Source organism: Ochotona curzoniae, unplaced genomic scaffold (genome assembly GCF_017591425.1).
Source record: "Ochotona curzoniae isolate NIBS_2020 unplaced genomic scaffold, NIBS_Ocur_1.0 scaffold_2453, whole genome shotgun sequence".
NCBI lineage: Eukaryota > Metazoa > Chordata > Mammalia > Lagomorpha > Ochotonidae > Ochotona > Ochotona curzoniae.
Window position 1 is genome coordinate 22,551,340 of NW_024467094.1, and position 13,277 is coordinate 22,564,616.

The 13,277-nt window shown below is 52.5% G+C and overlaps 1 protein-coding gene across 2 annotated transcripts; it reads left to right on the forward strand.

The window, feature by feature from the left end:
* The first annotated feature begins 6,213 nt into the window (after positions 1-6,213).
* MRPS23 (mitochondrial ribosomal protein S23) lies at positions 6,214-12,001 on the forward strand. 2 transcript variants are annotated; one of them, XM_041001185.1, is made up of 5 exons: positions 6,214-6,363; positions 6,569-6,739; positions 10,536-10,613; positions 10,811-10,937; positions 11,366-12,001. In XM_041001185.1, exons 1-5 carry the CDS (start codon positions 6,320-6,322, stop codon positions 11,513-11,515), a joined length of 570 nt encoding a protein of 189 aa, XP_040857119.1. In that variant the 5' UTR covers positions 6,214-6,319; the 3' UTR covers positions 11,516-12,001. The 2 variants fall into 2 exon arrangements, with proteins under 2 accessions (XP_040857119.1, XP_040857118.1); XM_041001184.1 differs by having other exon boundaries at positions 6,221-6,363; positions 11,363-12,001.
* Positions 12,002-13,277: the final 1,276 nt, after the last annotated feature.

A 13,277-nucleotide genomic window follows, 5' to 3' on the forward strand; every position in this document is an offset into this window, starting at 1 on the left:
ACAGGCCTGGCTGCACTCCCAGTCACACGCAGTGCATTCCTCCAGTGGCATGCCTGAACAGGTGGTGATGCTATACACGGGCCATTGCAGACAAACTGAGTTATCCCCCAACTGACTCTGCTGCACTCTGTGAAGCCCGTGGCTTAGAGTAGCTCCCGGAGTGTGGTGCCAGCACTGCCAGCAACCTGTGAGAAATGCCATTGTGCCACTGAACCAGAGTGTGGGGTGAGCACAGCAATCTGTGATTCTAACGCAAAGTAACTGAGGGTGCCAAGCCACCAGGCCAGGACCTAGCACTGAGTGAACAGGATTACCTGGGCACCTTTAAGAAAAAATTCCTCATGTTCAACGCCCCAGGCCAATTACATCAACAACCCAGGGGCTGTAACATTTGAAAAGTTATTTTCATTTTATTTGAAGAGATACAGAGGCAGACATAAAGAGAGAAAATCTCCCACCCACTGTTTTACTCCCTAAATATGTACAACATCTGGGCTGGGCCACGCTAAGGTGAGAGAGAAGCTCCATTCATGTGGGTGGCAGGGACTCAAGAATTTGGGCATCAGCTGCTGCCTCCTGGGGTTTGCATCAGCAGGAAGCTGGACTCCAGGGTGGAGCTGGTGCCTGAATCTGATAGAGTGTGGAGCAGCACCCTGACTCCTTCCCCAGACGTTCATCCCTGTGTGGAATCCAGTTGCCGTCCAGCAGCAAGGACCAGCACAGTATGCAGTCTGTTTCTGATTCACCCTGTCCATCTTGCCCAGCCATCCATGATCACTTTCTATAGATGATGAAATGGTAATCCAGAAAGGCCAAGTAGCTTCCCCAGGACCGCAGAACTAGGGGCGCCTCCAGCCCAGCGGGCCCAGGGCATGCCCCAGGCCCTGGCAGCGCTGCCGTCACTGGAGAGCTGGTGAAATGCATGCTATCAGACCCTTCCACATCCGTGCAGCCTGAAACCGGGGTGTGTGCTCCACCCCTGCAGAGGCTGCCGATGCCTGCCCAGGCTTGAGACCCGCAGCTCGACAGCACTGCTGTCGGACATCGGGACGACGAGGGACTTGGTTAGATGTGCGGGATGTCAGGCTGTGCACACACCTACTGAGTCAGCATGCATTCTCCCTCTGCAGGTGCCTTGCACGCACATGGAAGTTTGAGACGCACTTCTCAGCCATGCTGGCATTCACACTTACTGTGCATGGCAATCTCCAGTGTGTGTGCCCTGGCCCCGAGAGGCTGGTCAAATTGACTTGGTTTCACCAGGGACTCGGATGGCAAAACCTCAGGGGATTCCAGCATGCGGCCGAGCAGGAGAGCCAGGGACTGCCTGTTAGCGTGATGAGATTGAAGGGACCAGGGATAACAGAATGCAAAAGCCTGTCCCCCCCCCCCCCCAGAAGACACCCGTGTACCAGCTCATGGTCCCAGCCGCCTGCCCCAGACTCTGTGCTCATCTGGGAACATGGGGCTCCAGGTAGCCACCAGGGGACACTCGCAGATTTGTCCAGTGTCTTCATGCCAATGGGAGTCATCCGGGGTATGACGCAGCCCCTGCCCTCCGTGCTGGGAGTCCCCGTGGCTCAGGCCCAACAGGAAGGATCTTGGGACCTGCCGGTGTCCTGGTATTCACTGCCACAGACTCCACCCTCCCTCCATTGGCTTGGACTACCTGGTTGGTGAGAGGAGACAGATGTGGGCTGGTGCTCTCCTGTGCAAGTCATTCTGGGGGCACTGGGTAGGTGATGTTTCCCGAATCCCCACAGTGGTTACTTAAAACAAGGTGCTCCCAACGCCCAGACAGGCTGCCGTCCTTACCCAACACCCACCACCAGTGCAGGGCTTGGGCCGGAGCTGCACTTGAGTTCCAGGGCCGATGCCTAACTACTAAGCTATGTCAGGGTCAGAGCCCCTTACAGGTTGATGAGCTCAGAAAGGGCCACTGCTCAAAAATAACTTTATGATGACCGGGGCAGCCAGTGTTGGTTCTGGAATGCCTGAACTCCTTATGTCCATGATCACAGCACAGATTAGCTCACGGGTGAGCCAGCTGGGCCAGCGGGAGGAAGAGTTGGAAATTTCTGGAGCTGGGAGGGGGGAGGACGTGGGGGAGGGACAGCCTGAGGAAGATTGTGTCAATCTACTGCCCCCTGGTGGCTATCCTGTAGAAGTGGCAGTCACTGGCCCCTAAAAGACCCAATACCTTTTCCCCAGATTGAGCACCTGTAGGGCAGAATGCAATGTACTTACTTAGTCCACATAGCAATGCATTTTGCAAAATTTGCAAAACAAATTTTATTTTGCTTAGAAGAGCTACTAGGATTATGTAAGCATCCACTCTGCCTGAAGAATGACGCCTGGAGTCAGGTGTCGTTTCCAGATTATTCCAGGGACTCAGGAATGTGGAATTGTGAGCATGCCTTGCTATGACCTTGGTATTCAAGTGTAGTGTGGATGCAGGAACCCGCTGCTCTGGTATCCCTGGACACCGAACTTTTAACACTTGGGCTAGGCCAGGGCAGAGTGGGTGAGTTGGTTACCCAGGTAACACGGGCATCAGTCTGCTGACTTGCTAGAAATATGGAGGCTCAGGTTTCCCCCTTGGCCTTTGGAGTTGTGGTGTATCCTTCCCATGGTCCCGGGTGGTTCATATGTGTGCAGAAGAGCAAGTGGCCCTGATTTCCAGAGGAAACGTAGGGTCCACAGCACCCCTGAAATGCCTGCCTTCTAGGGGCCTCCATCTATGATGGGCTGCCAGATACCAGAGCGATCCCGCCAACAGAGGCAGGAATGCTGCCTCTATTGCCTTGGTGTGAGGAGCCAAGGTGGTACTCCCGGGGCAGGTGTGGGCAGAAAGTGCCTGCTCCTCCTGGGGGTGAAGACTGGGAGGCTACATGAACATTTCTGCTGCCCCACAGCGGCATGACCAGGGTTGGAGATGGGACAACATGCAACAAAGAAAATAAGAAATGACGCAAGAAAGAGACACAAGATAGACACAAAAGTGGGCAGCCCCCTTCTCTGAGGAAGGAGGGTGACCTAGAAGGCTTGTTGTCTCATCTTTTATTGCCCTGCTTAGGGAATCAAATTACAGGAGTCAATATGCCACAAACATTGACAACTACCTTCCATATTGATGTTAGCCAGCCAGTGCTGGTAATGAATGAGGATCAGAAAGCAACAGTGTGAACCATGAACAGAAGTCAGCGTGTTAATGTCCCAAGGATATCCGGAAGCACACAGTCCTGCGTGGGGGACCCTTGTCTGCAGGCCTTGACCTTGGTCTTGGACTCTTGCCCACTCGCAGACCGTGGCTCTCAGTCTGACCTCGGTCCCAGCACCAGAGTCTGTGAACTCAAGGTTTCAGATACAGTCTGTCCTGCTCCCCATATGAAGTCACACTGTTGGCTTTTACAAAGTGCCTTCAGCAAACACGACTTGCAGACTTCTAGGTGGGTCTCACCGGGGGGTACTGGTGACCCTGAGTGGAAGTCAGTGTCGTTGTCCTCAGGTTCATGTGTCCTGGACAGCTGCCACATGCCAGGCCTGCTTGGAGCCCTCTGTGGGTGTTGATGACGCAGCACCGTGCCAGGCTCTGGGTTCAGCTCCATTTCACGGTCAGCATGCTGAGGGCCAAGGCATGGAGCAAGAGAGCTACCTGGAGGTGGAGCTCAGGGCATGGCGGGGTGGGGGTTACCGCCAGCCAGCCCCCTCCTGTGGGATTAGGGAAGAGGAACACTGGGTGTATGGAGGGAGGAGCGCAGCCGATTCTCCCAGTGTGTCTTCATCCATCTATGTTATTCGGGAAAACCTCTCAGAAAGATGTCAGGCCCAGTGTGGAGGCGGGGGTGAGAGCCCTGGGTCCTGCCATCAAAGAGGCCCTGTTAGACAGACTCTGCCCTGGGAGCAGTCAGGACACACAGCTGGGGGAGACAGAAGCTTAGGGGATGAAGGCCCAGGTCTGGGCACTGAGGGGGTGCTGGGGACCGATATGCCAGTGAGCTGACTTCCTAGAAAGAGGCTTAGGAGCCAGTGTGGAGAGGGGACCCCTCCCCCTCTAGGAGCTCTGGCCTCCTTGGGGTCTAGGACTCTTCAGGCCTGGCCCCGGGCTCTGCTGACTCAATGTGGACCACTGGTACCTTGATTTCCCATTGTTATTTATTTAGAGAGGCAGAGTCTTCTACGGCCATACCATCCTGAACGCACCTGATCTCTAGAGAGGCAGGGTAACACGGAGAAGGACTGAGATCTCCCATTTATTTTTAATTTTTTATATATCTTTTTTTTTTTTTAATTAGAAAGGCAGATACACAGAGAGGAGGAGAGATGGAGAGGAAGATCTTCCATCCAATGGTTCACTCCCCAATTGGCCGCAATGGCTGGGGCTGAGCTGATCTGAAGCCAGGAGCTTCTTCCTGGTCTCCCTCACGGGTACAGGGTTCCTAAGGCTTTGGGCCATCCTTGACTGCTTTCCCAGGCCACAAGCAGGGAGCTGGATGGGAAGTGGAGTAGCCAGGACCCATATGGGATCCTAGTGCACGCAAGACGGAGACTTTAAACACTAGGCTGATGTGCTGGCAGTCCACATCAGGCAGGACTCCACACCCAGGGTCCACGCCCAGTTTCTAAGCACCCAGTGCCTCGCCCCCTGCTTGCAGCTCTCTGCCTTAGAAACCTGCACATTAATGTTCGAGCTGTTCGCTATAGCAGCTTGTCCCGTTGTGGGGAAATGCCTCCCTCTTATCTGGCAACCTCCCAGGCACTGTTCCTATGAGAGTATTGCTTACAAACAGTGGGCCAAGGGCAGGGTGGCCACAGGGCTGGCCTGACATCCATTATGCCATCTTCTTAGGCTAGTGCAGAGCGGGGCAAGCACCCAGTGCCTGCACTGTGCAGTGGCGCAAGTGGTTAAGTCCTTGCCTTGCACGCCCAGGATCCCATATGGGCGCCGGTTCTAATCCCGGCAGCCCCGCTTCCCTTCCAGCTCCCTGCCTGTGGCCTGGGAAAGCAGTCGAGGACGGCCCAAAAAGCTTTGGGACCCTGCACCCGCGTGGGAGACCCGGAAGAGGCTCCTGACTCACTTGGGGAGTGAATCATCGGACGGAAGATCTTCCTCTCTGTCTCTCCTCTCTGTATATCCGCCTTTCCAATAAAAAATAATAAAAATAAATCTTTAAAAAAAAAAAGTTCAACTACTGGGCGGCACGGTACCCCGCTCCACTTCCCATCCAGCTCCTTGCTTGTGGCCTGGGAAAGCAGTCTAGGATGGCCCAAAGCCTTGGGACCCTGCACCTGCGTGGGAGACCTGGCTGGAGGATCTTTCTTGCTAAAACTCTGCCTTTCAAATAAAATAAATCTTTGCAAATAAAGTTGAACTCTTTACAAGCCCAACTCTACAAAAGTAATTCCACATCCACTGTCCTACGTGTCCATCCTTCCATACAACTTCTGCACATCCACTCCCCGCCAACCCGGACAGGCGGGAGACCCACGAAAAGGGCTTCCCTGCAACTTTGCATGAACCATCCATCAAGAACATTGACCCGGGTACTCACAGACACGGACCTGGCTTGTACCCATTAACAGTACATTGGAATCCACAGAGCACATGAACAATCACTTCCACTTGTTGCATTTCTTTTTCTTGACGCAACAATGTTGCAAAGCCTACAACAGCATGTGAGGCCGCTGGGCCAAAGGCTGTGTGGCCCACAGTTTATATTTTTCAGCAGTTTAACCATGAGAGCCTACTTTCCCCAGAGGAGGCGCCAGCCCACGAGGCCTCGGGTGGCGGAAGACACCCCAGGTGCAGGCAGCACCCCTTTTCCTGCAGGTGCGGGTGCCCCCCCCCAACTCTCCCCACGCCCCACTAAGGGAAGGATGAAGGCAGGGGACTGAGGCCTGGGGTCCCTGGGACAGTGATTGCCCCGTTTCGGGTTTGCCTTCTGTGTAGTAGTTAGGCCTTTACTAACCTACTGGTTGCTCCGCCTCTTCCAAACAGCGGCCTCCCCGTGCAGTCCCACCTGCTGGAGAGGATGCAGCTCGGCCGCCGGGCCAGAGAAAGCATCTTCACGACCACTCCTTCCCCTCCTGCTTCTCCTGGCTCCAGCCGCTCCCTTCCTTTGGGCTCGGCTCTCGAGTGCTCCTGTCTGAACGCGAGCAGTCGCCCCACCATCGGCCTATCATCTGCTTCTGCCTGGTCCGCTCTCCCGAGGGCCTCCAGACAATCCCCGTTCGGCCAGCGACTTCGGTTCCCTTAGCCTGCCGCAGCAGCTTCCGGTTCCGGTAAGGGCAGGTTGTGCTCCAGACCTGGGCGCCCAGGATGGCTGGGAGCCGGCTAGAAACGGTGGGCAGCGTCTTCTCACGGTGCGTACGCGGAGCCGGGCTGACCGGGCTGACCGGGGTGATCGGGGATGATGGGGTGACAGGGGGTGTATGGGGTGACGGGGGTGACCGGGGCCGGGGTCCCAGCAGCTCGCCCTCTGCTTGGCTGTCAGGTGGGTCTGTGGAGTGGACGGGAGGGCAGGTGGTGGATCCCGCTGCTGCCCGCCGACCCTGTCCGCGCCCCCAGGACGCGGGACTTGATGCGGGCCGGGGTGTTGAAGAAGAAGCCTCTGTGGTTCGACGTGTACGACGCCTTCCCCCCTCTGAGGGAGCCGGTCTTCCGGAGGCCTCGCCTGCGGTACGGCAAGGCCAGGGCGCCCGTCCAGGACATCCTGTACCACGAGGACCGCGTGCGAGCGTGAGTGGACACTGCCCGGGACGGCGGGAGGGCGGCTGGCCGCGAGGGTGCACCTGCCCGGGAGAGGGCGGTTATGGGACCCGGTGGGCAGTGGACACCGGGAGTCCACGTCCTCGCCCGGGGAGGGCGCTTACAGGACTGGAGTGGGCAGCGGGCACCTGGGAGCCCACGTCCTCGTGGTTATGAGACCCGGTGGGCAGCGGGCGCTTGGGAGCCCACGTCTTCGCCCGGGGAGGGTGGTTACAGGACTGGAGTGGGCAGCGGGTACCTGGGAGCCCACGTCCTCGTGGTTATGGGACCCGGTGGGCAGTGGACACCTGGGAGCCCGCGTCCCCAGACAGCGGACCCTGCTGTGTGACTTTGGGAAGGTTCACGCGATAATGCATAAGGTTTTCAGTTTAGTGTCCCGCGCAAAGGACGCCTCCAGTAAATATATTATTATTGTGATTACTGACAGCATTTGTTGTGTTTGCATTCATCCTGTGCTCTGTGTCTTGACCTGATCAGCAACATGGTGCAAAGAATTCTGTGAAAATAATCTGTCCTAAACACTGTGTTTCTTTAGTCTGGGTTTCTACACTAGACTTGATTAGCTAAAATAGTGCAGACTTAAAAAAAAAAAAACTTTTGAATTTTTAAATTTGTTTTTACTTGAAAGGTATAGTTACAGAAAGAAGAAGATGGAGCGAGAGAAATGGAGATCTCCCATCTACTGGTTCATTCCCCACATGCCAAGTGGCTGATGCGAAGCCAGGAGAGTCTTCCGGGTCTCCCACGCAGGTGCAGGGACCCAAGCAAGCACTTGAGCCATCCTTCGTTGCTTTCCCAGGCCATAACCAGGAAACTGGATGGGAAGTGGAGTATCTGGAACACGAACCAGCACCCATAAGGGATGCCAGTGCCACAGGCTGAAGCTTAGCTTACTGTGCCACAGTGCCACCTTCCCCCTTATAAAAAAGATTTTATATATATATAAAAGATGTGTTTATTTTTATTGAAAGGCAGATAGCGGGAAGGAGAGAGAGACAGAGAGGCCTTCCTTCTGCCTTCTTGTTGAGCACTCAGGAGCCTTAGCCCCCATAGCCTGTGTGCACCCCTGTTTTGGTGTTGAGACCAGTGCTGGGTGGGAATGCACATCTTTTACTCCTGTTGCCATTCCTGGATGCCCCAAACAGAGTTTATGAAGTCATTGAATTTTCCACTGGGGCCTAGACACCTCTCGCTCAAGGACCCCTCCCCAACCCCAGCACCTTTTTAAGGTAGTAGAGCAGGTTTGTTCTTACTTGGAAATTCTCAGGGTGGCCCCTGAGGTCTGGGGGAATTAAATGCTGTTTTAGCACTCTCAGATCCATCACATGTTTGATGAGGGTGTTTGTGTTCATTTATGCAGCAAAAGTATTAAATCATTCCTGCTTCTCTGGGTGGCATTGTGGGATGTGGACTATTTTACTACTTGCTGTTTGTAGTCCAGTATTATTAGTGTTTATACCAAAATGCCTTGGATTTCTGTAATTCATGGAGCCTTTGCCTTGAGGGGTGTTTTGGAGGGGTGTTTTTTGATATTTTTAAGGGCTTACAACAAATTCCAGGTGTATCAGAACAAAAGTGTGCAAGAGAGGTTGTAACTTTTCTGGGCGTTTCAGACTGATAAGCAGGGCCTTGCTGATGCTTTTGGGAAAGCAGAAGCAGGCAAGTTTCATCTGCAGATGCTCTGGCTCCTGACTCGGGCCTGGCCGATTGATTCACCTGCCGTTGTGGCCATTTGGGGAGTAAACAGCAGATGGAAGGTTCTCGGTCTCTCCTCTCTCTGTAACTACCCTGCAAAGAAATCAACAATAACTAATTTTCTTTTTTTTTAAGTTTATTTATTTTTATTACAAAGTCAGGTTTACAGAAAGAAGGAAAGACAGGAAGATATTTTGTCTGCTGATGAACTCCCCAAGTGGTTGCAATGGCTAGAGCTGAGCCAATCCAAAGCAAAGAGCCAGGAGCTTCTTCAGGTCCTCCAGCGGGGTCCCAAGGCTTTGGGCCATCCCGCACTGCTTTCCCAGGCCACAAGCAGTGAGCTGGATGGGAAGTGGAGCAGCTTGGACACAGATCGGCACCTATATGAGATCCCAGTGCTTGCAAGGCGAGGATTTAGTCACTGAGGTATTGTGCTGGATTCCCCCCACTCATTTTTTTTTTTTTTAATTTTTAAACAAAAGCTTGGAAAATGTTTTTTTGGGCAAAGCATTTGGAAATAGACATTCATATATTACTGGTGTAACAGTTATAAAGTCTTTGGAAGACAATTTGGCAAGAGAATACTTAATTACAAACACACATGTCTCAGTCCAGCAGTACCGCGTCTGCGTTTCCTCCACAGTGTGCTACAGAGGAGGTAGAGGAGTGGCCAGGGACTGGAATCGATCTGTATAACCAATTGAGAATGATTTCTAAGAACATTCAGACATTAAAAGGCAAACTGTAGGGAGGGAAAGCGGGGACTACCTGCTCAGTGAACAGAGGGCTTCCTTCCTGGGTGATGAAAGTGGTTTGGAAGTGATACTTAAATAATTCTGAGTGTATTAAGTATCATTGAATTTTCCCTTAAGAATGGTTATTTTGGGGGCCTGGCACAATAGCGTAGTGGCTGAAGTCCTTGCCTTGCTCTGGGATCCCATATGGGTGCCAGTTTGTATCCTGGCAATCCCATTTCCTTTGCAGTAGAGAATGGCCTAAAGCCTTGGGACTTTGCACCTGTGTAGGAGACTCCAGGCTCCTGGCTTCAGATCAGCTCTGTTCTGGTCATTGCGGTCACTTGGGGAGTGAATCATTGGACAGAAGATCTTCCTCTCTGTCGCTCCTCCTCTCTGCATACATGATTTTGCAATAAAAATAAACAAATCTTTAAAAAATAATTAAATAGGAGATCTCAGGCCTGGTGTGATAGCCTAGTAGTTAACCTTGCCTTGAAAGTGCCGGGTTCCCATATGGGCGCCAGCAGTCCCGCTTCCCATCCAGCTCCCTGCTTGTGGCCTGGAAAAGCAGTCAAGGATGGCCCAAAGCTTTGGGACTCTGCACCCACGTGGGAGACCCTGAAGAGGCTCCTGGCTTCGAATTGGCTCAGCTCCAGTGAATCACTGGGGAGTGAATCATCGGATGGAAGATCTTCCTCTCTGTGTCTCTGCCTCTCTATATAGCTGACTTTGCAATCAAAATAAATTTAAAAAAAAAAAAAAAAGAATGGTTATTTTGGGGGTAGGCATTTGTTGCAGTGGTTAAGGCTCCTGTGGGATGCCCACGTCGCATATTGGGGTGCTTGGTGTAAGTCCCAGCTACTCTGATGGAATTAGCCTCTTGCTGAAGTGTACCCTGGAAAGCAGCAGGTGATGCTCCAGTGCTTGGGTTCCTGCCCTCCCTCGGAGGACCTGGGTGGGGTCCGGGGGCCTGGCTCAGCCTGGCGGGGCCCTGGCTGTGGGCCGTTGTGGAGTGAACCAGAGGGTAGGAGCACTCTGTCTGCCTTTCATATAAAATGAGAAGAGATGAAAAAAAAGGTTAACATTACAAAGTGCGCATTTTAACTCCAATTTTTTTTTCTCTAAGATCTATTTATTTTTATTGGAAAAGCAGATCAGAGGACACATTTACCATGAAGATGCATTCCTTATTGGAAAACCAAGGCTGCTGAGCCCGGGCTGTGCGGGTCCTGCTGACCTGCCCCTGGGTGCCAGCAGTCATTGCACATTCCGTTTGCTCTGTTCTTGAGCGCCCCTCGACTGGAGATTTAGGTTGTGGTGTTTGTATTTTCTAGGAAGTTTTATTCAGCCTATGGATCTGGGCCAAAAGCTTTTGATCTGTTAAATCCAAACTTCAAGTCTACCTGTCAGCGGTGAGTGACCGTGCCGGTCCCGGTTCCTTCTGCTCCCCCCACCTTGCCCCTTTCGGTGAAGTGACCAGTTGGGGGAGTTGTGTTGAATTCCACTTGAGGAAACAGATGTTTCTTCCAGAAGAGCCATTAGGGGAGGGCGTGGTGCATGACTTGACAGCCCTGACACAGAGCTAGGATGTGACCGCTTGGGCTTGCAGGTTTGTGGAGAAATACAATGAGCTGCGGGAACTTGGAGAAACAGATGAAGAAAAGTTATTTGTGGAAACAGGGAAGGCTTTGTTGGCAGAAGGTGTCATTTTACGACGAGTAGGAGAAGCAAGAACTGTGAGTATTTTTAAGTATTTATTTACTTGTTAGAGTTACAGAGAGGGAGGGAGAGAGCGAGCTTCACTCAGTGTTCCCGGCGGCCACTTTACCTGCTACACCACAGAACAGGCCCAAGAACTGTGAGTACGACACTGAGAAGTATTGTTGCCACCCTTGGCTTGTGTTTTAAGCTCCTGCTCTGATACTGTTAGATTGAATATCCTGGAGTTTTGTGGTAATGGCTGTTTCTTAGAACAAGCGATTCACCATGAGGAGTTTTGAGACTGGTTCTGTAGGACTTTTTGTCGTGTTTCCCATTGTTGTGGTAGAATCTGGCCTGAGATGTTAGTGCTAAGTTGCTCACTCAGTGACAGAACGTGCCTGGTAGGGTGGTAGAGAGGAAGGAATACCGCAAGGGACTGACTTGTGCCGGCTTTTCTCAGCAGCACGAGGGTGGTCGCGGTTCCAGGAAATCCGAACCAGGGAGTGCCGGACCCCAGGCCTTGGGGGAGGAAGACCAGACACTGAAGGAGGAGCCACAGACCCCGCGGGAGGCCGCATCCAAGGGGCGGGAGGGTGGCCTCCCACCTGCCTGAGGACTGTGTGGCGAAGGGACCTGAGCTGGAAGCACAGCTGGAAACACAGCGGAAACACAGCAGAAACACAACGTCTCTGGCTTGCCGAGCCATCGAGGCATCGTGTTTGCCATCTCTTAGTTGCAGTGTCTGGGCCATCCCAGAGCTCAGCATCCTGGTTTGAAATAGCTTTAATTTTAGGACATTGCAAATAAAAGACTCCTTTTACATATAAAGCAGAATGACTTTGAAATTGTAAATGACGTGAGAGCCTCTGTAAAGATTGTTGGAGCAGGGCTTACTCGGAGCTGGCTTGCTTGGATGTTTGAGCTTGCAAGTGGGCTGGTTACACTGGAATCTCTGCTGTGTGACTGCGCCGTCTGAGTTTGACCTCCACACCTGGTGTAGTCCCTCTGCCAGCTCTTCTCTCTGTAGATTAGCTTTATACTTTTTGCAGCAGAACTGATGCCTTTGAATTTGAGGCCAAGCTGACTTGGCTTGCAGTAAGGGTGAGAAACTAAAACTGATGATGGACCAAGAACAAAGCTGTAACTTGAATCTCACAGATCGGCTGCGTGGGAGACTCAGGCACGCACGCAGCCTGTTGTTCTGTTGGAGGAACGGATGAATGAGTAATTACCCCAGCTGAAGACTGACCGCTGCTGACCTCTGTCGGGAACGGGGTGGCCAGGTGCCTCCTAACTCAGCTGTCACTCTCCACTGGCAGCCTGCCTCCCTGCCCGCTCCCTCACCCGCTGTCCTGCCTTCCTCATTTCCCATTTGACTGAGAAAGACCTCTGAGATCATAGCCTTCATGTCTGTGATCAAGCCAGTGGTTTTCAGCTACTAGTAATGCTGGATTCCTTATTTTCAGTGGTGTGCAGATTTTCTCTCTGGTTCTTCCTTGCCTAGCATTTCCTCTGCCTGCCTGTCCCCCGTGGGCGGGCTCCTCACCTCGCTGCTCACGCCCTGCTGCGTGGGTGCAGGAGCAGAAGAGGCAGAAGCCGCTACCAGCCCAGCTGCTTCCCTGCCGATTCACCTTGGTCCTCAGTGCTCTTCCCCGCTGGCTCACCTTGGTCCTCAGTGCTCTTCGGGGAATTTGTTACTTTTAGATGAGGAAGAAAATGGAATTAATTCAAACACATGAATTGGGCAACTATTAGCTACGGGGTGTGCTGGCAGGCCTTGGGCAGAGGTCGGGCATGGGTGAAGAACTGGGGTCTGCTTTCAAGGGAACAGCGCAGGAGAGGGTGTCCTCTCCAAGCTTAGGTGTTCAGGTTTTTTTTTTTTTCCTTTTTATTCTTTTTTTAAGTAAGATTTATTTATTGGGAAGTCAGATTTACAGAGCGAAGGAAAAGCAGAAAGATCTTCCATCTGCTGGTTCACTCCCCAAGTAGCCACAGTGGTCGGTGCTGAGCCCATCAGAAGCCACAAGCTTCTTCCTGGTCTTGGGCCCTCCTTGACTGCTTTCCCAGGCCACAAGGAGGGAGCTGGATGGGAAGTGGAGCAGCCAAGACATGAACTGGCGCCTGAATGGAATCCTGGGCATGCAAGGCAAGGACCTTAGCTATTAGGCTACTGCACCAGGCCCAGGTTTCCAGGTTTTTAAAGACAGTTTGCCACAGTAATGAAGTTATGTGTTACAGAATTCTTCAAAAAATTATACATGGTTTATGATTTAGAGGTAAAGTCAGTTTCCCGTTCCTGTCCCTGGGTACCCATACATACTCCCTTCTCTGAGATCACACGGTCACCATTTGTGTGTGGCCTTCTAGAAATATTC

Excerpts from the sequence above, each read along its gene's own strand:
- MRPS23 (XM_041001184.1), top strand. The coding sequence starts at position 6,320 with ATGGCTGGGAGCCGGCTAGAAACGGTGGGCAGCGTCTTCTCACG. Across the intron at positions 6,740-10,535 it reads CACGAGGACCGCGTGCGAGC|GAAGTTTTATTCAGCCTATG; the intron begins GTGAGTGGACAC and ends TGTATTTTCTAG. Across the intron at positions 10,938-11,362 it reads GAGTAGGAGAAGCAAGAACT|CAGCACGAGGGTGGTCGCGG; the intron begins GTGAGTATTTTT and ends GGCTTTTCTCAG.